At 49.2% G+C, this 13,841-nt stretch overlaps 2 protein-coding genes and 1 pseudogene across 2 annotated transcripts; all 3 read right to left on the reverse strand.

Moving 5' to 3' along the window:
* Positions 1 to 1,294: 1,294 nt before the first annotated feature.
* Positions 1,295 to 5,578, reverse strand: LOC117851751 (auxin efflux carrier component 2). The gene is made up of 7 exons (XM_034733645.2): positions 4,449 to 5,578; positions 4,004 to 4,185; positions 3,593 to 3,905; positions 2,811 to 2,896; positions 2,550 to 2,707; positions 2,368 to 2,444; positions 1,295 to 2,253 (listed from the first exon to the last, which is right to left on the reverse strand). The coding sequence occupies exons 1-7, from the start codon at positions 5,453 to 5,455 to the stop codon at positions 2,187 to 2,189; spliced, it is 1,890 nt and encodes a 629-aa protein (XP_034589536.1). The 5' UTR covers positions 5,456 to 5,578; the 3' UTR covers positions 1,295 to 2,186.
* A 743-nt stretch (positions 5,579 to 6,321) lies between these two features.
* LOC140222424 (uncharacterized) lies at positions 6,322 to 7,402 on the reverse strand (annotated as a pseudogene).
* Positions 7,403 to 7,984: 582 nt separating this feature from the next.
* LOC117853995 (uncharacterized) lies at positions 7,985 to 9,165 on the reverse strand. The gene has a single exon (XM_034736277.2). It carries the CDS (start codon positions 8,979 to 8,981, stop codon positions 8,046 to 8,048), a length of 936 nt encoding a protein of 311 aa, XP_034592168.1. The 5' UTR covers positions 8,982 to 9,165; the 3' UTR covers positions 7,985 to 8,045.
* Positions 9,166 to 13,841: the final 4,676 nt, after the last annotated feature.

Below are 13,841 nucleotides of genomic sequence, written 5' to 3' on the forward strand. Positions count from 1 at the left end.
TCGTGTTTATATACCCACCGCAAAGAAATCGGCGGAACGCGATCGATTTCGGGCCCACTTAAAACATAGAAGGAAGGCCCGCGATCCATCTCTGGTCCAGCCGCCCAGGAAAGCAGCGGATCCAAGAGCCTGAAGCGCCGCCGCCTCGTGCGTGCTCGCCTGATCGGTGATCCGTTTCACCGTTTGGTTACGTTGCCTCCGGCGGCGGGCACCACCGACCCTGCCTGCCGACTCGTTCCTGCTCGTCGGCCGGCGTGCTGCGCCGTGCAGCCTGCTGCCTGCAGGTACGCCTCCTACCTCTGCGAGAACCGAGCCCAAACAGAAAGCTACCTCTCCGGCCACCACGTAGCCTAGCATGTCCTGATTACCTCAAGGCCTTGCGTGCCCGTGTAGGCGCCACGGATACCGACGGTGTAGCCTCCTTTAGCTAGAGCTTGGAGCCCGCAGCCGGAAACTACCATTCATACTGGAGACATGAGTGTTTCAGAATTCAGGAGGCGGCAAGTAGTGCACTGCTACTAATGATATCTATGAAAACATGACTTGAAATGGAAATGGAAATAACTGTTTATTATGAAGGTGTTTTGTATTTTTTTATGCTGAATCTGGTAGCACCAATCTTTTTCTTTCGTGGTCAATGCTGTATGATCTGTCAGCGAGTCAAACTGAAGGAACCAGGAGAGCATGTATCCGTTGCAATTTTTTTTATAACCATGTTTATTTCCGTTGCATATATGCACCTGGGGTGGGGTAGAGTTCAGACTTCAAGAGTAAGCTTGCCGTTGAGGCGATGATACACCGAGCTGAAGATTTCTGAGGTGCATATCTTCCTTGAGATTCCAAGACTGATGTGGAGTGCTTTGACTAACCAGCCGCAAAAGTATACTACTCCAATTATCATCCCCCCAGACAGCCTGAGCTGGTCTGTCTAAGTAGTTGATTATTGCCACTGCTTCCTTCAATCGGATTCCATTGACTGTCCTCTACCCACTGATTACTTTTTGCTGACATTTCGGAGTCCAGGTCCAATCAACGAAGCACCCAGCTTCCAAAGTTTCACCTTTCTGCTCCACTGGTGCTCCTACATACTGAATTCGGCATGATCGGTCTCGACTGCTGATGGCGCAATCGGAGATGTTCTCTTTTTCACATCGGATGTTCAGAACTTCAGATTAAGTACCAGCTTTTGACAGCAGCATTCACCAATGGTCCAGGCTCTGAAGGCGGCCTTCATGAGGCGATCAAGGATCACGGTTAGGATTACCAGGCTGAAGACTAATGATGCGGTTACTCATTAAAATAAGTTCAGAACTTGGTTGATCTAGACCACATATACCATGCATTGCATTCTCCATGCAGCAAATAAAGGACAGCCCACTAGCAGGCAGCGGCAAAAACAAAACAGAGGTTTCACATGCGCTGTGAGCACTGAGCAGACCATCTGGTTGCTGGCATTTGACCCTCTCACAGTTAACCACCACTAATTGGGTTGGGCAGGCAGACAAGAACAGAAAAAAAAAATTTGGCAACAACATTAACAATCGCAAGAAGATGCTTCCTCATGTGGTCCACTGCTGAATCCCTAGGAGGAGCCAGTGCGTGCATGCCTGCATGGCTTTGGACTCTTTCAATGCAAGCTGCATGACGCCTTTACAAACCAATAGTCCCTGGCAGATGCAGCTCCAGAGTTTAGCGTTCAGAGTTACTACTGGTATCTGAAAAGATCTGTGCACGCAGGCAAGGACTGAATCGAAGCAAGCTCCAGCTCTTTTCCCAAAGCCGTCAGGCTGGATTGGTCTGACGATCTTACCAAGCGATTTGGGAACCGCTTCTATTACTTTATCCCAATTTGTGTGTGAGATCAGGCAGAAATTTGCAGATCGTGTGTCTCCGGACAAAGGAATCAACCGGGGCGAATCTTCAGTACCAAGTTGCCCAATTAACGGTTCAATCCTTCATACTCAAAGCCCTAACCTTTACTTTGGATCTAAAACAGTAACAAAAAATATAAAAAATGGAATCAAGGATTTTTTTTTTCTCCTCTGCATTTCTCTCTTCTAGGGTCCTACTTACTTCCCTATTTTTCTGCACTCAGAATCTTCATGTCTTCAAGATAACCAATGTTTTCCTCTTTGCATGCATCCATCTCTAGATTTCTAGAATCCTACTTCTCCCTACCCAGAAATCTAAATTCCAAGAAGAACATAGTAGAGTATCGTGATCGGAAGCGCGATAAGCATCCCGAAAATAACCCTGGAAAATTAACAACGCAAAAATGCAAGATGTTAGCCTTCTGCATTGAGTACATGCAGCAACATATAAGAATGAGGTGTATTTCTTGCAAACTTTGAGCATGGAATTGCTTACGCTGTGCTAAGTATTTGAGGATGGCAGTTGTACTCCTTGGCAAACACAAAGGGGACGATGCCTTGTGGAAGTGCAGCCTGTCGATCAATCACATGTTCCACAGTCATCAGTATGATTATTATGTTTTTTTAATGATCTCAAGAAAAAAATTAGAGCATGATATGTATAGTGGTGATGCCAACCTGAACAATTGCAACGTGCAGGAGCACTCCCCGGAGCCCAATGGCGATGGAGGTGGCGGCGATCACCGCTGGACCAGTCAAGAACCTCACCGCCATTGCGAACGTCGCCACCCTCTTACCACAAGAGATGATCTTTGGTTGCAGAGCCATGAAGAGACCTAGGCCACATGAAGCACCGTCAGAATTTCTCGGTTCATGTAAAGAACAAAATACCAGTTTTAATGACCAGAAATATATATCAAATAGCCAATGGTTTCATACCTAAGCTGAACATAGCCATTCCTAGCCCTGCATCAGACAATATCGATATCGATCCCTTTATAATCGAGGGCATCTGGATGTTCCACCTGAAATTTTCAGAAAACAAAATGTGTTAATCCACCCATGTTAACCGGCATATGCAAGATAACAGAACCAATAATCTATTGCAGATGCTGGTATAGCATGTGCTGTCCTCTTCCCCTAGAAATGCCTGCTGTTTTCAGCTCTCCTCTAGATGTGCCATGCCATGCATCTCGTGTAGTAAAATAGCACACTGATGCTTGCATAAAAATATACAATTGTACTCTTTTGGACACGAAGCATCGTGCAATTTAGTCATGGATGAGCTTTGTCGATCATGTATGTGCCGTCCGGATGGGTGGAGACAAACACGGCAGCCGCAGCTAATTTGGTCTGCTGCAAGGCTCCAGGGCAAACACATATATAGGACCTGCATCTGCGTGCATCACTGCATGTGCCAGATCCGAGACCGACGTACCTCTCATGTGCTCTCACATGCAAACGCTAATCCTACAAGTTACAAGCAACCTAGTAGTGAACGACATGGAAATGTGGACTAATCTTGGAGCCGGTCAATTGACAAGCCTCCGTTTGGATTCACTGAATCTTGCAGGAGTTGAACTGAACTGCTCCTTTTGGAATTCATGTGTTCCGATAAGTCGCAAAGTGATGAACTTGCCATATAAGAACTAGTCATGCATGAACCAATTAATGGATATTTAGGTGTGTATGGGCAAGTGTTTTTAAGGTTTAATTTGCACCTGAATGAGACGAGGGCCCAGACGAGGCCGACGAGGCTGGAGTAGGTGTTGGGGTTCCTGATGAGCTTCCTCCAAACCATGATGAGGATGAGGCGCGTCATCACGCTCGCCGGCGGCATCGGGTGCGCGGCCTCCTCCAGCCCCGGCGCGTCGGCTCCCTTCTTGCGCGGCGCCACGTACGGCGACCCCGACACCGGGAACTTGGCGCCCAGGCCCGTCGCGGGGCTCTTCAGGCCGTCCTCGATCTCCACGTCGCCGTTCGCCGCCGCCGCCGCGTCCACCTTCTTGATCGGCGTGACAGTGCCACTTACGCCTGAAGTGCAGACATGACACGCCGCAGTGACGAGAAAACGATTAGCGTCGCGTGTACGGGTCTTTGGAAGGAGGGACTGTTTGCTGCGTATTAGTTACCTTTTGGAGTGGCGCCGTCGACCGGCGCGGCCGGCGGCGGTACGCCGGCGAAGTCGGTGGAGGCGGCGTGGTTGACGGCGTTGCGGAGGTTGGCCTCCGACACCGGCGACGCGCTGGAGCTCCACACGAACATGTGCAGCTCCTTGTTGGAGTTGGAGTTCGAACCCCCGAGCTCCTTCTTCCTAGTATCACCAAATGCAAAAGACAAAGTAATTAACTTGAGATAGGTTCAGCACAAGACAAATTTCAGGGATATTTTCCCATCAAAATCAGCTCCTAATTTTTCTGAGCAAAACAAATGCAAAATACTGTTCATTGGACTATATGCATTTACTTCACAAATTAAGATTATTACGAGTAAAACGTTTTCTAGTAGCACTAGCGATTAGCGAGCAGAAACTCGTTGCACGTATTGGTGTGCAGCAGAGTGGACACACACACATACCGTGGCGGCGGCATCATGCCGGGGTTGGGCGCGGGGTACGCGGTGGCGTCGCTGCCCTGCTTTCCCGACGCGAACTTGTTGGCCACCTGCTCGTCGAGCCCCGGCGCGCGCGCGCCGGAGCCGGGCTGCGCCAGCGGGCTTGCCATCTTGCTCCCGTTGAACATGGCGTAGAAGTCGGACTGGTTGAAGCTGGAGCCCCGCGGCGTGGGCTCCCTCGACGTCTGCAGGGAGTAGATCTCGACGCCGGTGAGGTTGGACGCGCGCGGAGTCATCGCCGACGACGCGCCGTAGGGGCGGTACCCTCCCACCCCGGAGCGCGCGGCGCCGTGGCCCGTGGTGGACGCGGACGCGGAGCGGCGGATGACCACGTGGACGCGGCCGTCGCTGCCGACCTCGGCGTCCGCCTGCAGCGCCTCCCGCCCGTTGAGCGAGACGACGTCGGAGTCGACCCGGAACGACGCGATGCTGGCGCCGACGTCGGGCGGGAACTGCTCGGAGATGAGCGCCTTGGCGCCGCGGTACTCGAAGAGGAAGAGCATGAGGGTGTACCAGATGACGCTCTGGAGCACGACGATCTGGACCATGAGGTTGCCGGAGAAGTCGCCGTACATGGCGCGGAGGAGCGGGATGCCCATGACCAGCGTGTTGGGGAGCGTAGAGAGGGAGAAGAGCGTGATAGTCCAGTCGAGGGACGAGGCGGCGCCGCCGGCGCCCCGGCGGTAGCGGGAGAGGACGTTGTGCCAGACGGCGAGCGCGGCGAGGATGACGAGCTTCTGGAGCGAGTCGGCGGCCAGGAAGCGGTACTGCATCGCGTAGGGGTCGTTGGAGGAGATGAAGTGGAAGGAGAGCAGCGGGACGGCGAAGACGGCGACGAAGCGGTTGATGCCGGAGCACTGGTCCGGGGTGAAGATGCCCCACCACCGCACGGAGCCGTAGGCCAGGAACATGGCCACGTACAGCGGCACGATCGCCGCCAGGACGTCGTAGATGTCGCGCCCGGTGATCATGGCGGCGACGGCGGCGGCTGCAGCTTAGTTCAAGGTGGCCACGCTAGCTAGCTGTCTTCTTCGGATTCTACAAAGATCTGGTGGAGCTGACGCGAACTCGCGCTGAAAGAGAAAGTGAGAAAAGAGAAGCTGAAGAGATGGTTATATAGGAGGTGATCTATCGAAGCTTACTACGGCCACACTGGTTGTTAATAATAAGATAATCACAGTGTTAGTACTCCACTAATTGATGCGTTAAATAAGCAAGGTGATGTGAGCGCGTGGTGTGTAGAGAATCCAAGGGGCGGCGTGCACAGTTGCAGGTAGCTGCGCAGCCTGCAGGCCAAGACGTGTACGTTCTTGTGCAGCTACGGCTACGGCTCCTTGTACAGCCTGAGCCCTAGCTAGGTAGTAGGTACTAGGGCAGAATTAATGCGTGCATGGTCGAGGATGCTCGAACCAAGCAATCTCCATGGATGCATGCATCAATGATCAATCTATCAAATGGTCTAAGCCTCTAGTGCTTTACTGGTACTGGTCAGTTAGGCACGGAGAACGATGGCTCCAGCGATCGCAAACACATGTACAACAGTTTAGGGCAGGTAACCTGTCTCTAAACGTCTCGAATCTTTCGAACAGACAGGTAGAAAAGGTGTTCGTCTCTAAACGTCTCGAATCTTTTATACAGACAGGTATAAAGATAGGTTATATAACTCACAGATAAGGATCCGTCTCTAAACTGTTTAATACTTTGCATGTAGGTAGGATCAACTATAAATAAATTTTTGTATACCATGTATCAAGGATAAATAAGAACAACATGATCACAATATTTTAAAAACCATCAATATAATAGTTATATTACATATAGATGCAACGTCTTTTATCTAATTTTCTTTGTTTCCATAGCGTTGCCATATGTGCTCGCTTAGATCCTTCTTGAGTTTCCTATGTGTTGGCCGAGCTTTGATAGTGGAATTTCTACGAAGTACCTCTGCGAAGGTAGGATTAGGGTTATCGCTTGTACGCACTTCAGGTGGGAGCACTATCGTCGCACTTGGATTCTCATTCAAATCCAAGACTTCTCTAATTGAATTCTTCTCACCTTCCACTATGATATTGTGAAGGATAACACAAGCTTGCATTATGTTGATAACATGCCCCTGCTTCCATAACCTTGTTGGTTGACGAACAATATCAAAGCGTGATTGCAGCATACCAAATGCGCACTCGACATCTTTCCGCGTCCCTTCTTGCATCAATGCAAATAATTTGTCTTCCGCCGACTGAGGGGCCGTCACTGTCTTCACAAATACTGCCCATTTTGGATATATTTTATCGGCAAGATAATAACCCATGTCATATTGTGTTCCATTTACATTATAGTGTACCACAGGAGCTTCCCCTTTTATTGCTTGAATGAACAGTGGTGACTTGTTTAGAACGTTTGTGTCGTTCTGAGACCCGGCGGTACCAAAGAAAGCATGCCATATACGAAGATCCCGAGTTGCCACCGCTTCAAGGATCATAGTAGGAATGTCTTTATCACCACGTGTGAACATGCCTGCCCAACCTTTCGGACAATTCTTCCAAGCCCAATGCATACAATCGATGCTTCCCAACATTCCTGGAAAACCACGAGCCTTATTTTCTCGTAAGATTTTTTTCCAGTTCATCGCTTCTTGGAGGGCGTAGATATTCTTCACCGAATTTTTCAATCACTCCTTCAGCAAATTTTCCCAAAATCTCCAAACAAGTGCTTGCAGCTATCTTTAACACCTCATCAAGTTGATCAGCCGAGGTTCCATAAGCTAGCATCCTGATAGCCGCGGTACACTTTTGAAGCAGTGAAAGTCCACTCCTACCAGTAGCATCGGGTCTTTGGGTGAAATAAGGAGACCAATCACTGAGTGCATGCACGATACGTAAGAACAGTGGCTTATTCATCCTAAATCTCCTACGGAACATCTCATCGATGTATATAGGATTTGCAGAAAAGTAATTAGCGACAAGATCATCATGACCTGCTTCTCGATTCCTTGGTATGTACCTCCGCGGTCCAGTTTGTCAGCGATGGCGAGATACTGTTGATGCTTCTCCATCGATGTCGGCCTTGAATTCCTCTTGTAACATATCTTCTAAGATTTCATCCTCTGCTAGCATATCTTCTACGGTGAACACCTCTGCAGGATCAAAGTCCTCGGCATCTTGCAGCTCATCTTCTTCAACGTGTGGCTCCATAGGAACTAACTAGAGCAGGGCGGTGGAAAAATGAACTGCAGCACGGGCAACTGGTGCTAATTTATAGTATGAAAGATAACATTAACAAACATGCCTCTATTCAGTACGCATGCTAACTAACACTAGTGGGCAGTAATTCTGATAACAACTAGTGGACCATAATCAACTAGTGTATGCAATTGAAACTAGTGGAGCACTACGCATGGACCATAAAACAAAGCTCTGTTCACATTCAGATAACATTCAGATAGCTCTGTTCACATGTAGATAACATTCAGATAGCTCTGTTCACATTTAGATAACATTCAAATAGTTCTGTTCATATTCAGATAACTCGCTCATTAATTTTTCAGGAAACTGAAAGAACACATTAGATAATTTCAGAAAAAAGCATCTTTCTTAAACACTTCATGGCAGCAAGTCGCTCAGATGTTTCGTCGTCTGTCATTGAACTTGTATCTTGTGAGATGAGGTTGTTATATGCATCCATCATCTTTGATTCTTTCTCAAGCTTCTTCCCCTCCATCTCAAGCTTCTTTGATTCCATCTCAAGCCTCCTCCCCTCCATCTCAAGTTTCTTGGACCCTCTGTTCTCTTGTGCTGTTAAATGGGTAAGCCTTGTGGTCTCAATCTTATCGGAAGACAACTTTTGCTGCATCTCTAGCACCTTCATGCGGTTTGCATTAGCTTCTTTTGGGATCTTGCTCAATTTATCAAGCTTTTCCACATGAATTGCAGATTCCTTTGATTTTCCATCATCACCCATTGCCTTTGACTTGCCTTTTGCAGCAAGAGCAGACTTTTTAGCTACCTTTTGTCCCATTGGTCGCTTTGGCATCTCATCTTCACTGTCAACATTTTCCACATCTTCTTCGAGGTGATATGACTTCCTTTTACGAGCGTTCTTCAGCTCTTCGTTGTATGTTTTCCACTTCGCCACTTCATGACAAATTTTCCAAACATTCTTAATCACAAAGGGTCCAAGCTTGTGATCCAAATAGAACTTCTCGGCTGTATCCATCCGCATCTCATCGGAGTAGCCACTTGTGAACACCCTATGAGCCTTCAAATAATCAGATTCAAAGAGGTCACACCACCTATTAATCTTGTGCCAACGATCCTTGGCTTGCTTTGCATTCCTTTTCCTTTGCGGTGGGGTCTTGTATGCCTTGATAACATCACCCCAATATGCTTCGCCCTTCCTATCGGCTCCAGTGGTTGAGTCCGTTGAATTTTCAATCCAAGCACTCATCAATCTTTCATCTTCTTGTGGTGTCCACATAATCCGCTTCTCAGTCCTAACCATTTCGTTCTCATCATTGACTAGAACAGGTAGCTGCTCTGATAAGAATTCCACCTCTGAGGGAGAACTTCATCCATTGGTTTCAGGAATAGATATATTGACATGGCTATTGTGAGAAGGTGTACCAACCAAATGAAAATTATGTGGCTGATTGCCGAAGTACCTCATGAAACCACCTTGTGTGTCTTTATCCCTATAAAAAGAAGAGTTCCAAAATAAGATCACAGGCTACTGCTAGTATTTGTCAACACTGATTAAAAAAATCCACTGCTACTGCTAGTCCAACATTTCAAATCACTTCATATCTATTTTCAGAAAAAAAAACATGCAGTAATCTACTGATAATCAAAGACACCTACTGTCAATTTCATAACACTGAATAACATGTTGGATCTGGACAGGCTCACAATGAAGAGGCTCACAAGTTCTCTTACCATGTTGCATCTGAATGCCGAGCTGAGGAAGACTCTTAACTAGCGTCGTCCGAGCCCCACCAAGCCAGAGATGGAGATGGAGGGAACGGAAATCCAGCAGGTTGCGAAAAAGTAGTTCCGTGGCTAGTGAAGCCGCCGATAGGGGAGGATTCGACCGTGACGGATGCAGCCATGGATGAGGACGATGCTGATGCTTTGCCGTTGCCGCTGCTGATGGGGAAGAGAGGCGCCACTGGGCCGGATCCGCGACCAAAGGGGAGGAGGCCGGCCGCCGAGCCGGATCTGCCTCCAACGGGGAAGAGGCCAGCTGCTCTGCTGGATCCACGACCAATGGAGGAAGAGGCCCGCGTGCCGCCGACCTTGGCCTTCCGCCCCGCCGCCACTCTCAACGCCGCCGCCGTGCATGTACTCTTCTGGCCTGAATCCGATGGTGTGCTAGGGTGGTCCATCTCGCTGGTGAAGATACCCGGAAAGAATGAAGAATATACGGAGACGGCGGTGGATTTGGCGTGCAAAATCCATTCCCGCGCGCCTTCCTCCGCGCGCGCGCCCGTACTGGATCCTCCGCTCGTCGACTCCCCCGTACAACGCGACTCTAGAGAGACGACGGCTTCTTGGACCACGAGCCACGCTCGTCGTCTCGCGAAGCGCCGGGGCGAGCTCGTCTGCTCAGGAAGGGGGTTCTTTTTGTAAAATATACGATGTGCAAACGAGGTGTACAGACGCGCTCTGCTCAGGAAGGGGGTTCTTTTTGTAAAATATACGATGTACAAACGAGGTGTACAGACGCGCTGTACATGCCCTTAGAGCTACTGTAGTCTTGCCACATCACATACAGACAGTAAAATAGATAAGTTGAACATTAGGATGTCTATTTAACCGTGTACAAACTGATTAATGCCCAGATACATAAGATCTGTGTATACCATTTTGTTGCTTTTCGTTGCAAATGAGATCAAGCGCAAACAAGATGAGCATACAACTACTGTACAGCTACAATTAGTTTTAGGATTACTAACACAAGTCCAGGGCTTAATTACTACACTATCCACCATGAAACTGCGCCCACATGGACAACACCTCCTGTCAGACACATACAAACTGAATTTTGATGCCTCTTTTCAGTCGAGATCAAGAAAAAGGCTCATGGGATTAGCGGTGATAAATTGCAACGATGAACTGTAATCCTGCGGCGTTGAAAGCATGCTAGTGGATTGACCCCTAGATCCGCCCCTGGCTCGTGCTAACCAAATCGTTTTGCCGACGCCTGACAAAGAGATCGTCGGTGGAGGAAGCCATCGCGTCGAGCCGTCGTCGAGGAGTTCGCCGCCACCGATCCAGTCGTGAGCCGTAAGACCGCTGCCTCTTCCGCTGGCATGCTGACGAAACCGCAGCCTTTCTATCGCGCCATCGCCACAATCAGCACCTCACACGCCGCCGGCACCGTCGCCGCCGCCTTGTGCTTTTTCTGCCTGATGCTGTTGCTGCGCCCTTGCTGCCTGGATGCGAACTGTTTTGAGATGGGAACGGTGTCTATCCGTCGTACATGCCCTCAGGAATGGGTTCCCATCAGGAATTGCGTTGCATTGCATGCAGGCGCGCACGGCAACAGTACGTGTGCGGGCGGCGTACGATCGACTAGAGATGGGTTGTGCGGCCGGTCTCGTCGCGAAACTGCACGACGCGACGCCGACATGGCGACATGGGCATCCGTGCGAGCTGTTGGAGGCACTTACCGTTAGATCTTTAGGATCAGACACTGCACTATGTAGAAAGATTTTGACAGCTCTTTAGTCTTGACGGCGGCTAGCTGGGCAAGTGGGCATGCACGTAACATATTCTCTCCGTTCTGAAATACGAGATGACAGTCTACAAGTGGCTTGCGCTTCTTTCATACCGGAAGCCGTTGCTGAAACAAAAGGAGGTTGAGGGGTGGAGACGATGATCAGCAAACTCGTGCAGGGGAGCCGAGAGATGGATGCGTGAAAAAGAAGTCTAATGGTCGCCCTCTTCTGTTGACCTGCTGGAGTTGTGTATGGAGAGTTAGTCTTTTGTGTGTGAAGAGTTAACATAGATGCTGTTGTGTAGGCTCTGCTGTGAGCTTCTCTCACATGATCGGTTTGTTTCTTTTGTGTGCCGGGCGTCATGTGGATCCTGATGTAACGTCGCTGGTAACCCCAGCCTCTAAGATTTTAATAAAACTGGGCGAATGCCTTTGGTCGAAAAAAAATACGACGTATCCTGAGTATGTAATTTTGAGCGTGCTTGGTTTGCTGCCAAAAGCAAAACCAAATTTTTTAGCCACTATTTGGTTCCTTAGCAAAGTTTTCCAACATCTCCCGTTATTTTTATGAAAATATTTGCAATTTTTTTCTAACTTTTAGCTTGCCAAAACTCTGTCAACTCCCATAACTTCAAATTTTGGTAGCCAACTGCCTTCTTCCTCTTTTTTTCCTTCTTTCTTTTTTTTCAAAACAGAGCGATAGTAGCCGTTAGTTTTCGAATGCACTTGGCACCAGCACAGAATAACACCCCGGCCCGTGTATATTGTAACATTGTATCTCTCTCTGTCTATCTCTCTCTCTCTATGACTCTATCTCTCCTGAACTGATGCTGTACCCGCGTGCGTATAATGTACTACTCCTAAACGCGATGACGGAATACTGGTACAGGGAATATAATTCATTCACACACAAGACCCCCGACACGCTGCGCTGTTGGCGAGGTGGAGCATGCACCTGCTGCTTCTCCTCCTACAGGTAATAGGGCAATGTCAACGCATGTCATATCTCATATGACCACCAACGGCCGGATATATCAGAAGAACTCAAGAACCTTTTGAGGGGAGCAGGACACTCCAAGCGAGGGATCACCCATTCACATCGATCTTCCTGACTTCCTCACGGCCGGAACAGACTGTTGGCTAGTTTAATTAATCCCACCGCTTCGCTACGGTTGACTTCGCGAACGAAACAAAGCCTTGTATGATTACTAGCCACTGTCTCTTTGATGCTCCCTTCCTTCTAAGGTTACCGTTTTCACCGGTCTCTGCAGGCTTGGTGGTGCCGGGCTGTCGAATCGAGCCCTTCGACGGTCCAGATCGATCCATGGTCTGCTTCGACGCCGGGCGACGCGCTGTCCGTGCACACCACAAAGCTTAAGCGCCAAGCCAGGATTATCAAATATAGTAAGCGCGCGGCAGGCTGCAGGCTGGCTGGGTGGGTTTGCCGGCCGAGCGGCCGGGGTTGGGGGGCTTGGGCGCCGCGCCCACGGCCTCTCGGGGCGGGCAGGGAGGCAGGCCGTGCGTCCGTGGCTGTCCTCGCCGCGGCAGACACCCCACCCGCAGCTGCAGCCACCGCCGCCGACGAACCCGGCAGCTGGATCGGTGGGCAGTGGGCAGGGGCGAAGGGCAGCTCGATCGACCAGCCGACCTCACTGCTTGCGTGCGGGTACGTACGCAGGACGTGCGGATGCTGGGGGATGGCGATGAGTGCGGCAAGTGGGGGCTGGACCGCGTGCTGGGGTTGAATTCGTATGGAGCAACGTTTGGATCATCTGGAGCAGCAGCGAGGAGGAGGGCTTCAGAAGTTCAAATAATCCCCATGCATCTGTTGTTCTGTTGCTCTGCTGTACGCAATGCAAGTACATGGTCGGCTTTAATAATCTGAACGTCAAACTCACGGATCGTGCATTCATTACTACTTTACTAGTATATGTATTGTGTCTGCTGTCCACATAGTTTCCAGAGTCATTTGCTTTGGTCTGTCTACCCAGTGGAGCAGAAGATATGAGTTCAATCCAAGTCTGCTGCACTTGGCTCAGTATCCATTTTTAAACCAAATTTTAGTGGGAGTCGCTGCTCTTTGCTGGACCTTGTGCTTGAGTAGAAATGAGGCAACTCTTTCTTACATGTAATTTTCCAGAGGATTTACTGGACAAGGTGCTGGTCACTGCTATCTAAAGACGAAGAGAAACCTTGAAAGAGAGCTTCAGTTTGCTGGAGGTTACAGTCATGAAGAATTTTAGCAAATTTGGATGGAATTTCAGTGCGGGCTTTAAGCATAGACCTTTTTGTCTGGTTTAGTTCTCTGTTTTCAATCTTTGTTGGGGCTTTTGCGCTCCAGAGTTAGCCTGAGTGCTGCTACTAGTGTCGGTTTGGAGATGTAATTTCGTTGGCTGTAGACGTTCACTTGTAAATGGTTGAGGCCGGAATCTATTCCTTAATTAAAAAAAATCTTTTTTAAAGCGTGGCTCAGTATCTTTGCGTCAGTGAGTACAGCAGTTTCGGGTGAGAACCCACTAGTGCTCCACCAAAAGAGGAGAAAAAAAAGAGCGCAGCAAATATACTTTGACGGGCTGTACCATAGCAGATCTACAAGGTGGGCCGGAATGGCTAGTAGGCCCAAATAACGGGCCCTCCAAAACTGAA

This window comes from Setaria viridis, chromosome 4 (genome assembly GCF_005286985.2).
Source record: "Setaria viridis chromosome 4, Setaria_viridis_v4.0, whole genome shotgun sequence".
NCBI classification, from domain to species: Eukaryota; Viridiplantae; Streptophyta; class Magnoliopsida; order Poales; family Poaceae; genus Setaria; species Setaria viridis.

Bases quoted from the DNA above. Each gene is read 5' to 3' on its own strand.
- LOC117851751 (XM_034733645.2), bottom strand. From the start codon at position 5,455: ATGATCACCGGGCGCGACATCTACGACGTCCTGGCGGCGATCGTGCCG. The intron at 2,897-3,592 runs GTGCAAATTAAA...TGAAAATTTCAG, and splicing joins TGGGCCCTCGTCTCATTCAG to GTGGAACATCCAGATGCCCT. The intron at 2,445-2,549 runs GTTGGCATCACC...ATTGATCGACAG, and splicing joins TGCACGTTGCAATTGTTCAG to GCTGCACTTCCACAAGGCAT.
- LOC117853995 (XM_034736277.2), bottom strand. From the start codon at position 8,981: ATGGTTAGGACTGAGAAGCGGATTATGTGGACACCACAAGAAGATGAA.